The 17,125-nt window shown below is 41.3% G+C and overlaps 2 protein-coding genes across 5 annotated transcripts in view; both read left to right on the top strand.

Annotated features, from left to right (window-relative positions):
- camsap2a (calmodulin regulated spectrin-associated protein family, member 2a) overlaps window positions 1-1,424 on the top strand; it is a 30,091-nt gene extending 28,667 nt beyond the window's left edge. For all 4 annotated transcript variants that reach the window (XM_072439307.1, XM_072439305.1, XM_072439306.1 and 1 more), the window contains one exon: window positions 84-1,424. In XM_072439307.1, the coding sequence (XP_072295408.1) occupies window positions 84-389 (306 nt within the window). In that variant the 3' untranslated portion in view covers window positions 390-1,424. The remainder of the gene's footprint in view (window positions 1-83) is intronic.
- A 769-nt stretch (window positions 1,425-2,193) lies between these two features.
- On the top strand, window positions 2,194-16,800 carry LOC140354338 (WD repeat-containing protein 47-like). The gene is given in 15 exon segments (XM_072439309.1): window positions 2,194-2,232; window positions 2,890-3,076; window positions 3,208-3,291; window positions 3,370-3,454; window positions 4,167-4,475; window positions 5,553-5,992; window positions 6,518-6,614; window positions 7,526-7,698; window positions 13,022-13,259; window positions 14,068-14,312; window positions 14,397-14,566; window positions 14,642-14,812; window positions 15,151-15,282; window positions 15,643-15,861; window positions 16,512-16,800. Coding segments are annotated over 15 exon segments (2,706 nt in total). The 5' UTR covers window positions 2,194-2,222; the 3' UTR covers window positions 16,658-16,800.
- The last annotated feature ends 325 nt before the right edge of the window (window positions 16,801-17,125 follow it).

Below are 17,125 nucleotides of genomic sequence, written 5' to 3'. Positions count from 1 at the left end.
AAACACTACAGCTAGCATAATTATTCACATGAAAAGCTGCAATTTCCAGCATGAAAAAGCTAAAATCTATTGATCTGTTTCAGGAAATGGAGAAATCGGGGTCCACCAACTTCTTGGTCCTTTTTCGAGATGCCGGATGCCAGTTCCGCTCTCTTTACACTTACTGCCCTGAGACGGAGGAGATCAACAAGCTGGCAGGAGTAGGCCCCAAAAGTGTCACACGCAAGATGATTGACGGCCTCTTCAAATACAACTCAGACAAGAAACAGTTCAGTCAGATACCAGCTAAAACCATGTCGGCCAGTGTGGATGCTGTGACTATCCACGGTCACCTGTGGCAAACCAAGAAGCCAGCCACTCCCAAAAAAGTAGTTCCACCACAGAGTTAATGCCAAACATGACTTCTCACTCATGAAACTGAACCCCATTTATGCTTCACTGTACATATCCATAGAGATTCAAACACCTGCAATGCCAATTCAAAGAATGCATTTATGTTTCTATTATGTTCTTACATCCACACTCTACATAATTGTCCTCGTCAGGTCCATGTGGTGTGAAATCGATCTGACAAGACTCCTGAAAACTGGAATGTATGCCACTGCTGAGAATGACTCTTTTCTCTCTGTGTTTAGATTGTTATTTGGTGATTATGATATGTGTCTGTTCTACAATGTGCCAAACATAAGGAGACAGTCTGAATGAAGGGTTATTTTCCTCAATACGCCAAGTACTGAATGTTTTTAAGTCTTGTACAGAATATTTTTGTTTACATTTTTGTGGAAGCCTTCTGTGTATTTTGTTTATGTGGGAATGCACTGAAGTGTTTTATTACATGAATGAACTATAGTTTATCAGTAATACAGTTGTACTGTATAATAGGTTATGTAAAACTACATAGGGCCAAAAATGTTTTGCATACAGCTAGCATTAGCCTCACACAACAGTGTGTTCAGCTCAAAGCGTAGCGGTTTCAGCTTTTTACACAAGCCTTTTCAGGACTTTTTACATAAATGCTGGGTAATATTCAATACAAAGCCTGATAAAGCGATAATGTATTTTAATTATTATTTATGACTCAATGTAAACGATTATCATATATCTTTAAATGTTGGTTTTCCTGTCATACATTCTGTGTATGACTGTAGTCTTAAGGTTTAGGGTATGGCCGCACAGGGAGGTTTTCCTTGTTCTAAAGTGGTACCAGTGTGGAAATGTTGCTGCTGGTTTGTAAACAGTGTTATTTTTTAATGCTGTCAGTATTATTTGTGCAGGAAGTTTAACTAAGGTACAATCACAACATTATTCTGTGAAATAAAATGGAGAATGACAATATGTTAGATATGAATCAGAACTTACAGTTCCTGTTTGCATAAATACTTTCCTGACCTTATTTATTCAATAAAGAATTTGTGCATCTTTAATATTTGCACTTGCAGTGTTGACAATGCTGTAATTAAAGAGGTTCACAGATTTGTCACAGCAGTTAGTGCCTGCTGCCTCCAATCTCAATAAGAATGGGCCATTAACCAGGCATCTGTGAATTTGTTAGAATTTACATAAAAACAGTGTCAGTAGGACCAAAAGCAGATTTTGTAAATGTATTGGCTGAATAAAACCAAATAAAAATCTCTACATTCTCAGAACATTCTTTGATCTTTTGTAATAATATAAATTGGACCTGTAGAACATAGTAAGACTCACCATCATGTTATAATGCTAGAGATACTTTTTAATTGATTTAATGTATGACTCATTGGCCTGGCACAGTGCACTTTTGCCTCGTTCCTAGTCTTACCTGTGGTGGTAAAGACTCAACACTAGACTATAATATAATACATATATAATACAATAGATCCATGACTCAAACACAGTAGCGCGTGTGCACGTGAGGCATGGGCGGGACCCGAAGACACCGCGGTCACTGATTGGCGGTTTGAGGCGGCGTCCGCATGGCAACCACAGCTGTGTACAAGGGCAAAAATCACTTCTGCACCGGTCCTGCTCTCTGATTCCCGCTGAGGTGGATCCTATTTTGTAAATGCACCAAATACCATGCTTTTGCCGTGGGCGTGACTGCAAACCGGGCCGTGGACACGTGAATGCGTCAGACTGACAGGTGAGCGCGGGGCACGTCCTTCTGCTGCTGCGGCGGGTGGTGCTGCTGGTGGTGCTGCTGCTGGTGGTGGTGGCGTGTGTTTTAGCTGTGAGCTGCAGAGTTGATGCGTGGAGGTAAAACGTCATTTACATCCACACAAATCTGACAGCATCAGCCAGGTTGTGGCACTGTGGCTTTTCCATCAGCGTCATAAAAACGTGGCCGGTGGTAAACAAGGTGCTTAATGATGGAAATGGGCTGAGGCGGTGTTTTTTGGGCCGCAGACCTGCAGACAAACCAGTACAAGTGCATGTAGGTGTGTAGTGCATGGAGGGATGGGGTGGGGATAGGGTGGGGACACCAAGGGGGGGGAAAGACCCAGACATAGTGTTCCCTCAGCTTCATTTTGTCCTGCTGCACAAAGACATAATGCATAATTTATAATGAATAGCACTGTACTAGGGGTGATTAAAAACATGAAATAAAAACATCTATGTGGAGTGTTGAAACGCAATTTAATTCAAGGTGCTTCCACTGATCTAATTGTTTTAGACTGTTGTATTGCCCAGTGTTTACTTAATAAGCATTGATTTCTAAAGCTGCCCACATGAGTGCCCTCACACATCAGTGATGGGTCGATTTGAAATGTCCTGATGTAATATTTCAGGAGGAATATTTGTACACAAACCAGGCCTCCAGTGCCACTTTCACCTGTCATGTTTGTGTTAAAAGCTCCTGGTTATGTCTCCTGGTATATGTACAATGACTAATGGAGTCTATTTTCTGGTCAGTTCTAGGCTGTAGTTGGACTTCTGAAATCATGACGGCAGAAGAGATCATCAACATTAAAGAGGCCGAGGTGATCAAGCTCATCCTGGACTTTCTGAACTCCAGAAGGCTCCACATCAGCATGCTGGCGCTGGAGAAGGAGAGCGGGGTCATCAACGGCCTCTACTCGGACGATATGCTTTTCCTCCGGTATGACAGTCTCAAAACAGACACGGACAAACAGTCATCTCCGTTTGCTTTTGATTTAAAACATTCTTCTGAGCATTAGTTTAACATAACTTATGTCTGCAAACTAAACATTATTTTCTGTCCTTTTTCAGGCAGCTGGTTTTGGATGGCCAATGGGATGAAGTTATGCAATTTATCCAACCTCTAGAGGGAATGGAGAAATTTGACAAGAAAAGGTCATTTCAAATGACATCTACCTTTTTTAACTTTCTATTTGGCATCAGTTAATCACTGTATTTATTGTGTGTTTGCAGGTTTCGTTATACAATCTACAGACAGAAGTTTTTAGAAGCATTGTGTGTAAATAATGCCATGTCTGCTGCAGAGGATCCCCTGAACGTATGTATGAATATTTATTGTACTTCACATTTTGATTTGACTGACTAACCGCAAAGATGGATATAAGTTTGTTTTTTATATTAATTAAAAACAAATTCAAGATGAACAAAAAATATAGATGGAGTGTTGCCCGGTGGCCAGGCTCCAAGTGCAGCCGGACAGTGTTAGGAGTTCACATCCCGATAATTTACTGCATGTCCTCGCTTCTCTCTCATCCTCCATTTCACGCTTACTGTACCTTTCCTGTCTAATTAAGCCTTCGGGCCAAAAATAATCTTATAAAAAAGAAACAAAATATATTTTGCATCAGATGTCACAATATCAAATTATTCTTTACGATTATTGTAAGAAGAAACATCACAATAAAGCGAGTATTCACAATTATTGACAGCACAATTATTTTTGCATCTGAAATTCCCACAATTATTATTATTATTATTTTTTTTATCTTGACATCACTGTTAAGGTCACAATAAAAAGCAAAGCAAAAATAAATATGTATACATTTATATATGCACATTCGCACACACAAGGTTCATAAAACTAGTCACATACTAGAGAGATTAGACGGTGTGACTTAAGAATTCCACAGATTGGTTATGGTTAATAATTGTAAAATCGTTTCTTTTTAATCATAACACACATTTTATATGACCTGAATAATGCAGTTTAATGACCTGCTCCAGAGTAAGGCAGAATATGATCTCTACAGCTGGAGCTCTCCATGCAGGAGGCGGTGAAGTGCCTCAACAGTCTGGAGGAGTTCTGTCCCACCAAAGACGACTACAGCAAACTGTGTCTGCTGCTGACCCTCCCGCGCCTCACCCACCACGCCGAGTTCAGAGAGTGGAACCCCAGCACGGCGCGGGTGCACTGCTTTGAGGAGGCCTGTGCCATGGTGGCCGACTTCATCCCCGCAGACAGAAAGCTGAGCGAGGCGGGCTTCAGGGCCAGTGGGAACCGACTCTTCCAGCTGCTCATCAAAGGCATCCTCTACGAGTGCTGTGTGGAGTTTTGTCAGGTAAGGATAATTATGTCAATATATGTGGTGTTGTTGTTATATTACAAACTTACTTGAAAAACTTACTTGAAACTTAAAATAGTAGCTGTGGTTTTTGATTTACAGTTTTTGCCAAAGATTTTTACTGAGACTATGGCACTAGATCAGGTTCAGGTTTCTTTATTTGTACTTATACTTGTATTTGAGGTAAATTTGTTTGCAGAATTCTGGTCCCACATTACAGGCATCATTCACATTATAGACAAATAAATAACTGCATATCACAATTAGAATTAAGTGTTGCACACAAAGCTTTTCTAAAAACAACAAATTTTAGACCTTTTATCCAAAGGGAAGCGGCTGAAACTCAAAGTTGCTGTGACATCTAGTATAAATATATATATATATATATATATATATATATATATATATATATATATATATATATATATATATATATATATATATATATATATATATATATATATATATATATATATATATATATATATATATATATATATATATATATATATATATATATATATATATATATATATATATATATATATATATATATCCTAATTTGAATACATTACCAGATGTAAACTGTCACTTCATATCTCTATTTAATCAGTTATGCAAGAAGCAAAAATAATGTTATGTTGACACTTTTTACAGAATCAGAATCAGACCTCGTTACAGACATGCAACGACCTGAAGGAAAATTATCAAAAACTAAATATCAGTAAATACAATAAAATCCCCCAGTATGAACTTATACATTTGTATTTTAACTTATCCAGTATATCGTTTATAGTCAAAATGCAGCAAAAAAGCTGATTGAAAAAAAATATATAAAAAAAGATATTTCTGCACTTTTGTGATTTAATTTGACAGACATTTCACCCATAAACCACCACCAAAGACATGTTTTAACACAATTGTATTTCTTACTATTGGGGTTCTCAAAAAAATATATAGAGAAAACGTTTTTGTCAATATCGCCCAAGCCTAAGTGATGGTTACAGTCCATTTCTATGCTGTATGAACCGCTATACAAATTAAATAACAGTTTATTTTCTATTGTTTGTTTAGAGTAAAGCTACAGGTGAGGAGATCACGGAGGGAGAGGTGCTTCTCGGAGTGGACTTACTGTGTGGGAACGGCTGCGACGAGTTGGATCTCTCACTCCTGTCCTGGCTGCAGAACCTCTCCTCCGGTGTCTTTACCTGTGCGTTTGAACAGAAGACTCTGAACATTCACGTGGATAAACTGGTGAAACCCTGTAAGGCTGGCCACGCGGACCTGCTCACGCCCCTGATCAACCGCCTGTCCCCTTGTCCCGCCTCGCCCTACCATCACAGACCTCATTCGGCCGACACCTACATGTCGAGATCCCTCAACCCAGCTCTGGACGGCCTGTCACACGGACTCGCGGCGCAGGACAAGAGAAGCCACGAGGCCGACGTGAAGGCAGCCCTGAGCCGGAGCTTAGTCGAAAACCACTCCCATCAGCCGGAGGATTCACCTGAACGGTAACAGAAATAGCTGGTATTACATAGCTTAGGTACAGTATTTATTATTTTACATTGGCAGGCAAGGCAAGTTTATTTGTAGAGCACATTTTGTAACCAAAGTCATTCAAAGGACTTTACAGAACAACATTAAAATCACAAAATAAACAAATAAAATTCGAAACACAACATACTTCATCATGCAGACAGCCATAAAAATGTGATATCAATTATATTACAACAAAATGCAGTTTAATAAGTAGAAAATCAAACTGTGCATTTTGTCCATGTCTCTATCATTGTGTTGGCTCTGGTGCCCCCTGCTGGATGAATGTGTCTGTACATGAAACTCGGAACATAATTATACAATGAAAATAACACTAAATATAATGAAATAAACCATGTTAAAATTACAAATGGGGACAAGAGTTTTAGTTTTATGAAAATGACAAAGTACGGTTTTATAGTAGATGTTTGTTTTTGTTTTTTCCCTCCTACTTGACTGTTGGTTGTGTCTATCATTTTACAGCTTTCTTCTTCTTGCAGGAAACTTCCGCAGGGCCTTGATGGTCCCAACCCAGTGCGCACTCCTCTGACCCCGGGCAAAGACGGGGGACCGCCATGCAGCACAGAATTAAATGAGGTAATAAAAAGCAGTATTATGAAGTATTTTAACCCCAGATGAGCTGTAAATCTCGGTTCTCATGGCCTATCAAGGTTGAATTGATTTACTCTTTTCGTTGGTGAGGATCAGTGAGGTTTGGGGTGAAAGCCTTATAACCCAGGAGTGTTTTTCAACCTTTTTGAGTCACTTTTTTGTTGAAAATATAGTAAGGCACATCACCTACTTAAACATTATCAAATCAGACCTTAAAGTGTAAAAATGTGGTGTATATAATGTGGCACATAATGTCTGTGTCACTGTTTGGTGGACTTCTTATCATAGTTCAGTCGGAGTTCAAAACACTCCAAAATGATTAAAATAAAAACATGTGTGTTTCTGGTCAAAAATCAAGTCTCTGCCTGGACAAAGTTGACGCAAAATGTACATTGTGCACGTGCGGCTGAGGGTCACAGCATCACATCGCATCTAAACCCCTGAAGTACCTCATCTCCATACCTCTGCTGTCCTATAAATCCTGTCCAATTCTCCAGACCTGTCCTAATGCCCCCTGTCCCAATGAAGGGAGGAGGAGGTCATGGACGTAGCAGGCTGGTAATCTGCTTTGATGTGTACCTTGTCACAGCTAAGATGGGCGACCGCTCTCATCATCGCTCACCTTTATGTGCTGTCGCCGCCATCTAAAGGAGCAAAGTTTGGAGACTAGATTGTTCTGCGTACGAGCCGAGATGCGGAGCTGTATGTAATGGCCCCACAGAATATGATGGGGTCCTTGAGAAGTTTTTTATAGACTGCGTGATGGGGAATTAGACCTTGGGAGTTAGTTTGCGGGTGGCCACAGCGACTGCCGCCAAATGAGGTTACAAGGCCTTGGCGGATACGATTATTTTCCAAAAGGGATGATAATGTTTTGAGTTTGTCTGTCTGCGCAGCGACGTGACTCCACTGAGCAGATACAAGAGTACTATCGGCAGCGTCTTCGAGTGCAGCAACATCTGGAGCAGAAGCAGCAGCAGAAGCAGCTTTACCAACAGATGCTCCTGGAGGGAGGGGTCAAACCGCAAAATGGGACCCAAAACAACCTCACAGAAACGTTCCTCAACAGGTAAATAAAAGGGTAAAAAATTTGATCATTGTAGTATTGATAGAGGGAGAATATTTGTGGACGGTTCGAGCCCTATGTTGTGTGTTTTTCTTTTGTTTAATTACTGTAATGTATGAGTGATGTGTGCAAGATGATAAAAAAAAGAAAAGCTTGACCTCCTTTTGGTTTGTAAATACATGAAATAAATATTTGCAGAGCACCTATGCTAAGTAGTTTTAAAAGTGCTTTGAAGAGCAGTCTTGATGCCGCAGTACTGAGTCATTACCGGCCCATCTCTAATCTGCCATTTTGGGGCAAAGTCCTTGAAAAGGTTGTTTACCAGCAGCTCACAGATTTCCTCTTAATAAACAACTCATTTGATGTTTTTCAGTCAGGTTTTAGACCTCATCACAGCACTGAGACTGCTCTTGTCAAGGTGACAAATGACATCCGCCTGAACACTGACACGGGCAAAGCCTCAGTCTTAATTCTGTTAGATCTGAGTACTGCTTTTGACACTGTCGATCATGGGATCCTCTTACAGAGACTAGAGGACTGGGTGGGCATCACTGGCACTGCCCTAAACTGGTTAAGGTCCTATCTGGAAGACAGGAAGTACTTTGTTGAAATTGGTAGCTGTGTCTCAGACCACATGACCCTGACCTGTGGAGTGCCCCAAGGGTCAGTCCTGGGTCCCCTTCTGTTCAACCTCTACATGCTGCCGTTGGGTCAGTTGATACGCAGTGAAAATGTGTCCTATCACAATTATGCAGACGACACTCAGATCTATGTTTCACTATCGGCAGGTGACTATGGACCAGTAGATTCACTCTGTCACTGCATCCAACAGATCAGTTTGTGGATGCAAAACAACTTTCTCCAGCTGAACTCAGACAAGACTGAAATAATCGTTTTTGGCCCACAGAAACAAAGAGAAAGTGTTAGCGGTCACCTCCAGAGTCTCGCTCTAAAACCTACAAACCAAATTAGAAATCTGGGGGTAATAATGGACTCAGACTTGAACTTTAATAGCAACGTCAAATCAATAACATCAGCAGCTTTTTACCATCTAAAAAACATTGCCAAAATCAAAAATATAGTGTCAAAACCAGATTTAGAGAGACTTATCCACGCGTTTGTCTCCAGTAGATTAGACTACTGTAACGGCCTGCTCACTGGTCTCTCCAAACGAGCTGTAAAACAGCTGCAGTACATCCAGAACGCTGCTGCTCGGGTCCTGACTAGAACCAGGAAGTATGATCACATTAGTCCTGTTCTCAGGTCTCTGCACTGGCTCCCTGTGGCTCAGAGAATAGACTTTAAAGCAGCTCTGCTTGTGTACAAGTCTCTCCATGGCCTAGCACCAAAGTACATCTTGGATATGTTAGTGCCATATGAACCATCTCGGACTCTGAGGACCTCAGGGACCGGCCTCCTGCTGGTGCCCAGAGTCAGGACAAAACATGGGGAATCTGCGTTTCAGTTTTATGCAGCTAAAATCTGGAACAGTCTTCCTGAAGATGTGAGACAGGCTTCTACTCTGACAATGTTCAAATCTAAGCTAAAAACTGTTTTGTTTAGCTGCGCATATGACTAAAAGGATTTTTTCTTTGCACTCTTCTCTTTTGTTTGTGATTTTATTAGTTTAGAAAATCAGTTGGATTGATAATTTTTAATTTAGTTAATTTTATTGTATTTCTGTAATTTCTTTGTGATTTGAATGCATTTTTCCTGCTGTGAAGCACTTTGAATTGCCTTGTGTATGAAATGTGCTCTACAAATAAACTTGCCTTGCCTTGCCCTTGCCTTTGCAGAACAAGAATAAAAATGTATGAATATTACACTACAAACTAATTAATGCATCATTCAATCGTAAAGCTCAGCGTTGCCGGGACTTATTGTCACATTAAAAATCAAACCAACCCGGGGCCCTATGTAAAAAGAGCCCCCCCTAGTGCTATTTCTGTAGTCACATCATCACACAGATGGAAAAACAAAATGCGAGTCAGGCCCAATCCGAGAAATGTGATTCATATTCCCTGTGAAAAGATAAAGCCCAGTCTCACTGAAACTAGTCTGAAACTTGCTGTGCTAAATGTCAGATCCTTATTTAACAAATCTCTCTTAATTAATAATTTTATTTCTTCTTATAATCTTGATTTTATGTTTTTAACTGAAACATGGCTTGACAAAAACACAGGAAATGTAGTTCTGATAGAATCTGCTCCACCTAACTTTAAGTTTGAATCTGAAACACGAGAAAACAAAAAAGGGGGTGGAGTCTGTGCTGTCTTTAGAGATGAAATAATTACCCGCAGGTTGTCTTTTGGGGTGTTTTCATCATTTGAGTATGTATCCTTTAAAATGGAGCTAAAACGGTCTCCATCCATTCTCTTCATTGTTTTATACAAGCCTCCCCAGCACTGCCAAAGTTTTATTGATGATTTTACTGAGATGCTTTCAGTCATATGCACAGACTTTGATGGTTTGGTCATTACAGGTGATTTCAATGTGCATGTTGATAATATTTGTGACAGAAACGCTAAAGAGCTTGATGCTGTCCTTGAAACCTTCAGTCTTACTCAGCATGTGAGAGGCCCCACCCACAGCAAAGGACACACTCTAGATCTCATAATTACAAAGGGGGTAAATATTTCAAATGTTAATGTGATCGATGTTGCTCTGTCTGATCATTTCTGTGTCTTCTTTGACCTGTCTGTTTCTCCCAAACCTCTGGTTGGTCCTGCAGTTGTTCAGAGGAGACACATAAGTGATGGCACAGGTGCACTGTTTATGGAAATGATAAACTTTGAAAATGTCTCATGTTCTAATGTAAATGATTTGTTGAACTCTGTTACATCTAGTGTTTTGAATGTTCTGGACACCATCGCCCCTATAAAGGCTAAAATGGTTAAAAATAAGCAGAAGGCGCCGTGGAGAAATGATGATTGGGTCAGGGCACAGAAAAGGGAGTGCCGCAGGGCCGAACGGAAATGGCGCAAGTCAAAGCTCCAGGTTCAAAAAGAGATTTACAAAGAAAAGCTGAACATGTACAACCTAATTTTATGTAGAACTAGGGAAAGATATTTTTCTGAAATAATTGGAAGCTGCAGTAACAACTCGCGTGTCCTGTTTGCCACAGTAAACAGATTAACAAACCCTCCAGCTCAGCTGCCGTTAGAACTCATTTCCACATCCAAGTGTAATGAGTTTGCATTATTCTTTAATGACAAAGTTCAGGGCATTAAAAATGCTATAAATCCCACAATGCAAAAAATTACCCTAAAACCACCAAGACACTTAGAGCTAACTCACTTTGCACCAGTAACTGACAAAACTGTCCATGAGATCATCACCAGTCTGAGTTCATCTACATGCTGCCTTGATGTGTTACCCACCAGATTTCTAAAGTCTGTGCTGAACAGTTTGTTAGCACCATTCACTCACATAGTTAACATGTCGCTTCAATCTGGAACATTCCCAATGTCTTTGAAAACTGCGGTCATAAAGCCTCTCCTGAAGAAGAGCAGTCTTGATGCCGCAGTACTGAGTCATTACCGGCCCATCTCTAATCTGCCATTTTGGGGCAAAGTCCTTGAAAAGGTTGTTTACCAACAGCTCACAGATTTCCTCTTAATAAACAACTCATTTGATGTTTTTCAGTCAGGTTTTAGACCTCATCACAGCACTGAGACTGCTCTTGTCAAGGTGACAAATGACATCCGCCTGAACACTGACACGGGCAAAGCCTCAGTCTTAATTCTGTTAGATCTGAGTGCTGCTTTTGACACTGTCGATCATGGGATCCTCTTACAGAGACTAGAGGACTGGGTAGGCATCACTGGCACTGCCCTAAACTGGTTAAGGTCCTATCTGGAAGACAGGAAGTACTTTGTTGAAATTGGTAGCTGTGTCTCAGACCACATGACCCTGACCTGTGGAGTGCCCCAAGGGTCAGTCCTGGGTCCCCTTCTGTTCAACCTCTACATGCTGCCGTTGGGTCAGTTGATACGCAGTGAAAATGTGTCCTATCACAATTATGCAGACGACACTCAGATCTATGTTTCACTATCGGCAGGTGACTATGGACCAGTAGATTCACTCTGTCACTGCATCCAACAGATCAGTTTGTGGATGCAAAACAACTTTCTCCAGCTGAACTCAGACAAGACTGAAATAATCGTTTTTGGCCCACAGAAACAAAGAGAAAGTGTTAGCGGTCACCTCCAGAGTCTCGCTCTAAAACCTACAAACCAAATTAGAAATCTGGGGGTAATAATGGACTCAGACTTGAACTTTAATAGCCACGTCAAATCAATAACATCAGCAGCTTTTTACCATCTAAAAAACATTGCCAAAATCAAAAATATAGTGTCAAAACCAGATTTAGAGAGACTTATCCATGCGTTTGTCTCCAGTAGATTAGACTACTGTAACGGCCTGCTCACTGGCTGCTCCAAACGAGCTGTAAAACAGCTGCAGTACATCCAGAACGCTGCTGCTCGGGTCCTGACTAGAACCAGGAAGTATGATCACATTAGTCCTGTTCTCAGGTCTCTGCACTGGCTCCTGTGGCTCAGAGAATAGACTTTAAAGCAGTTCTGCTTGTGTACAAGTCTCTCCATGGCCTAGCACCAAAGTACATCTTGGATATGTTAGTGCCATATGAACCATCTCGGACTCTGAGGACCTCAGGGACCGGCCTCCTGCTGGTGCCCAGAGTCAGGACTAAACATGGGGAATCTGCGTTTCAGTTTTATGCAGCTAAAATCTGGAACAGTCTTCCTGAAGATGTGAGACAGGCTTCTACTCTGACAATGTTCAAATCTAAGCTAAAAACAGTTTTGTTTAGCTGCGCATATGACTGAAAGGATTTTTTCTTTGCACTCTTCTCTTTTGTTTGTGATTTTATTAGTTTAGAAAATCAGTTGGATTGATGATTTTTAATTTAGTTAATTTTATTGTAGTTAATTTTTATCTTTGCACTCTTCTCTTTTGTTTGTGATTTTATTAGTTTAGAAAATCAGTTGGATTGATTTTTAATTTAGTAAATTTTATTGTATTTCTGTAATTTCTTAGTGATTTGAATGCATTTTTCCTGCTGTGTGAAGCACTTTGAATTGCCTTGTGTATGAAATGTGCTCTACAAATAAACTTGCCTTGCCTTGCCTAAAGCAAAGAGTGCAGATCCAGTCCTTTCTATCGTATGTGCAGCAAAACTGAACTGTTTCGAGCTGAGATCTAAACGGTAGAGGCCTGTCTCACATCTTCAGCAAGACCATTCCAGATTGTAGTTGTATAAAACTGATACGCTGGTTTCCCATGTACTCTGCTTCCTGCGTAGGTCTATTCAGAAGTTGGAGGAGATGAACGTTGGCCTTGAGCACAGAGAGGAGGTGACGGGGCAGCTGGGTCCGCAGTGGAATGGACTGGCAAGTAACGGCAGCACACCGAGCCCGGGGACAACTGACAACCACCACACACCGGAGACTGGGCCGCCAAAAGAGGGGCCCGGGGAGGTGAGCAGCAGCACCCCCGTGAGGACAGGAAGCCACATCTTGCCCTGCCTCAGCGAATCCCCTGTTCCCGTCTGTCACAGGTGTGTTATTTAAACATGCGCTGCTTTTCTGGTGGATGGTATGCAACCTGCTTGTCCTGGAATGTTCCCTAGTATGGCATTATGCATTATTTCAGTTACAGGTGGTTTCATTTCTAAACAAAATGCGTTCTTACTATAAGCCAAAAAAAATCCAAAATCCAAAAAGGTTTTCAGGGACAAAATGTGATTTGAACTAAGAGAGACAAGAAGTTAGTAAGTTTGAGGAAGTTCTGTTTCATCTTAATGTACACATTATTTATTTATTTATTTAATGTTTTATTACAGTGTATTTATATAGCACTTTTCCACAGTCACTATACACTATTAACTTTACTAGGCAATGTTTTTGAAGAGGCTTGCCCGAGGACACAGCCTTTCCTTTAGCGCCCCCCTGTGGAACCTGGTGTTACAGCAGTCTGCCCTCCAAGCACTAAACCAGGCCCTGTCCTGCTTAGCTTTTGAGAGAGGAAGAGATCGGGCATTGGCAAGCGGGTATTATTAACAATTTCATGTGTTTTTATAAATGAGGCCATGGCCAGATCAGGGTGTGATGGCATCACCTGCTTGTCTCCATGGTAATAAACAAGATTAAGGCTATACTGTGAAGCATTCTAGGCAAAGACAAAGCATGTATCTATTGTAGGTAGGTGGCAACCCATCCATCTGGAAAATGTAGAACACCATTAAATTTGATATGTTTTGAAAAACGTACATGGCTAACTTGTAACACCGAGTTTGGATTAACAGTGTTGAAAAGATCAAGATCCAGGATCAATCTGGCAGCTCAGCAGCTCATCACACACCCAAAGAGGTATGCGTTTTAACAACAGAACACTCAACTTAATACCTCCACAACGTCCTCTGCATTTTTTTACACACAGTCAAAGCCCAAAGCCCAGTTTGTTAGACTTACCCAGCTCGAGGACACACAGGCGCTACGTGCAGTGGCCTTCAATACCTCAGGGTCACTGTACGCCGTGGGGTCCAACTCAAAGACACTGCGAGTCTGTGCATACCCCGACTCTCTGTCCACAAGGTATGAATGAACCGATGGTTTGGTGATATGGGGAGTTCTGTGTTTTGTTCATGAGAAAAGCCTTTTTTCTGTCCACTTTTGTAGCAGTTCTGGTGTCACCAAGCAAGCAGTGGTGCGCTTCCAAAGGAATAAGCACCACAAGGGCTCCATCTATTGTGTGGCGTGGAGTCACTGCGGACGGCTTCTGGCCACTGGTTCAAACGATAAATACGTCAAAGTTCTGCCTTTTAACCCAGAGAACTGCAATGCAACAGGTCTTTTTTTAAATTTATTTACTCAACTGTTTATGGCACTCTTCTTATGCTCCTCTGAATGTGATATTTTTGCAGGACCAGACTTGGAGTTCAGCATGCACGATGGCACAATCCGGGACCTTGCGTTTATGGAGGGTCCAGAGAGCGGGGGGTCCATCCTGATCAGTGCTGGAGCCGGAGACTGCAACATCTACACCACCGACTGTCAGAGGGGACAGGGTCTGCACGCCCTTAGCGGACATACAGGTACGAACACAGTTGTTTATTTGCCCAGGATACGGCTCAAGTCCACGGGAGACGGGCTTTTGCTCCGTGGAACTCGACCACCTTAAAATAAACTAAAACCCTACATTTTTAGAAATTGTAATTGTTGTTGTTTTCCTGTTTGTTTTTGTGTTTTTATTCAGTAGTACTTTGCCATTTGGTGTCAAGTGCGATACAAATCAAATATATTGTCATTATTAGTTAGCATATTTGGCCTATGTACACAAAAAGCTACTGATTATCAGCTATATTGGCAAATGCTCTTCAGATGAAATGTGTGTGTTTCTTTGAATATTAAATCTAAATATCTGGATTTTCAGGCCATATTCTGACACTGTACACATGGGGAGGCTGGATGATTGCCTCTGGGTCCCAAGACAAGACTGTTCGATTTTGGGATTTACGAGTGCCCAGCTGTGTCCGAGTAATTGGCACAACACTGCATGGCACAGGTAAAAAAAAAAAAAAAAGATTTCTTACTCTCATGTTTGAAATAGAAGTATGTTTTCAAAGGTCTAAGGTTGTTTTCCCACATGTTAGTGCGCTCTGTGGAGCAGTCTCAGTTTACTTCACTTTTAGGTCAGCCCTGTTCACACGGGCTGCTCCTCAACCTCCCCACACCATGAGCCACGTGAGATGTGATCAGAGTGAGGTAGAAGTGATATGGAGTTGTTCCAGACCTGAACATAGCATGAGGGCTTTGAAACTTGTGAATGCAAAATATCCTATCCATAATTGTATCCATAATACACAGAGAAACATTCAGATTCTTATCACTATGTTTAATGTATATTAGAATTCCTCTGTTGCAGGAAGTGCGGTTGCGTCTGTGGCAGTGGACCCCAGCGGGCGCCTGTTGGCCACAGGGCAGGAGGACAGCACCTGCATGCTCTATGACATTAAAGGGGGTCGCATAGTTCAGACGTATCGTCCTCACACCAGTGACGTCCGCTCTGTGCGCTTCTCACCCGGAGCTCATCACCTTCTGACAGGCTCCTATGACAACCAGATCATCATCAGTGACCTCCAAGGTACATTCAACACAAGAACTCTGTACCCCCTCACGACTGTCACTACTCATTCTTTGTTTGAACTTAATAGTTATGCTATCTGGTCAGGTCAATTTCTGCTTAAATCATGTTTCTTGTTAAGTGGCTTTATTAAATATACAACATTTTGGATGGATAACAAAAGCAAAATTAATTTCAATGGCCAAGTGACTGTTGCAAGATCAACCAGAACTCCTCATAGTTCCATGCTATGTAACTCATATGCGGTAAAAGACACTGAAAACTGAGCCAAAGTGAGACCTTCGACCTCTGCATAGCAACAGCACTGCAGTGTCCCATCAGGAAACACACAGGACAGGACTCTGTGTGTGGGCCGAGATGGTTCTAGTTTGAATGTAAAAGATTAGAAATGTTGCTTTACTGCATTAGCTCGTGTGCTAATTGTTGACAGCCATTCTGCTTCAGCACATTTAATATTCATTTGACTTTTCCATTTATTTATGTATTTATTTATTGCTTGAATAATGTTTGTGGCCCATAAGCTCCATTAGACCGGACAGTGTAGCGTGAAAAGGGGATGAGCGAGGGAAAAACATGCAGCAGATGATTCAAGAGCTGGATTCAAACTCATAACTTCTTTTCCTGTGCTTTTTGTGACTCTGTCTCTCCAGGAGACCTAACCAAGCCCCTCCCTCAGACCCTGGCAGGGGAGCACTGGGACAAGGTGATTCAGTGTCGGTGGCATCCTCACGACAGGACCTTTCTCTCCTCGTCTGCCGATCGCACTGCCATCCTCTGGGCTCCACAAACTCCCTGAACTCCAACCTGAGCATAAAGGCATTAGATTGTGTTGACTTGGGTTTACGTGTGCAAACAAGTTAACTTTGCCATTAAAATATGCATAGGGCGAGTCTTTTCCATGACGTGACTATGGCATTAGGAAAAAATATCACGTGATTGCGGCGAAAAGTAACATCTTTGCTACCGGTAATTTGTGATGTTTATTTCACGCTTATTAAGAACATGTTAGACTGTTAAATTGCATCGCGCCAAAGTAAACATGTAGGTTCATTATTTTACAAGTCTCACGCACATTTTAAGCTTGATTCGCCACAGTTCACAGATTTTCTCAGCTGTTGACAGAAGCAAATAAATTGAGAAATCCTTTAATTTTTAGCTGTTGAAAGTTTATCTGTTGTTGAGGTGAGACACTGCATGTGAGTGGGAAAACATTCTTTCATTAAGAGAGATCAATTTGAAACCGTAGTTTGATTACATAAAGGGG

Source organism: Eucyclogobius newberryi, unplaced genomic scaffold (genome assembly GCF_026437365.1).
Source record: "Eucyclogobius newberryi isolate DKJ021-1_F unplaced genomic scaffold, fEucNew1.0.hap1 SCAF_9, whole genome shotgun sequence".
NCBI lineage: Eukaryota > Metazoa > Chordata > Actinopteri > Gobiiformes > Gobiidae > Eucyclogobius > Eucyclogobius newberryi.
This window is presented reverse-complemented; position numbering and strand designations above follow the sequence as displayed.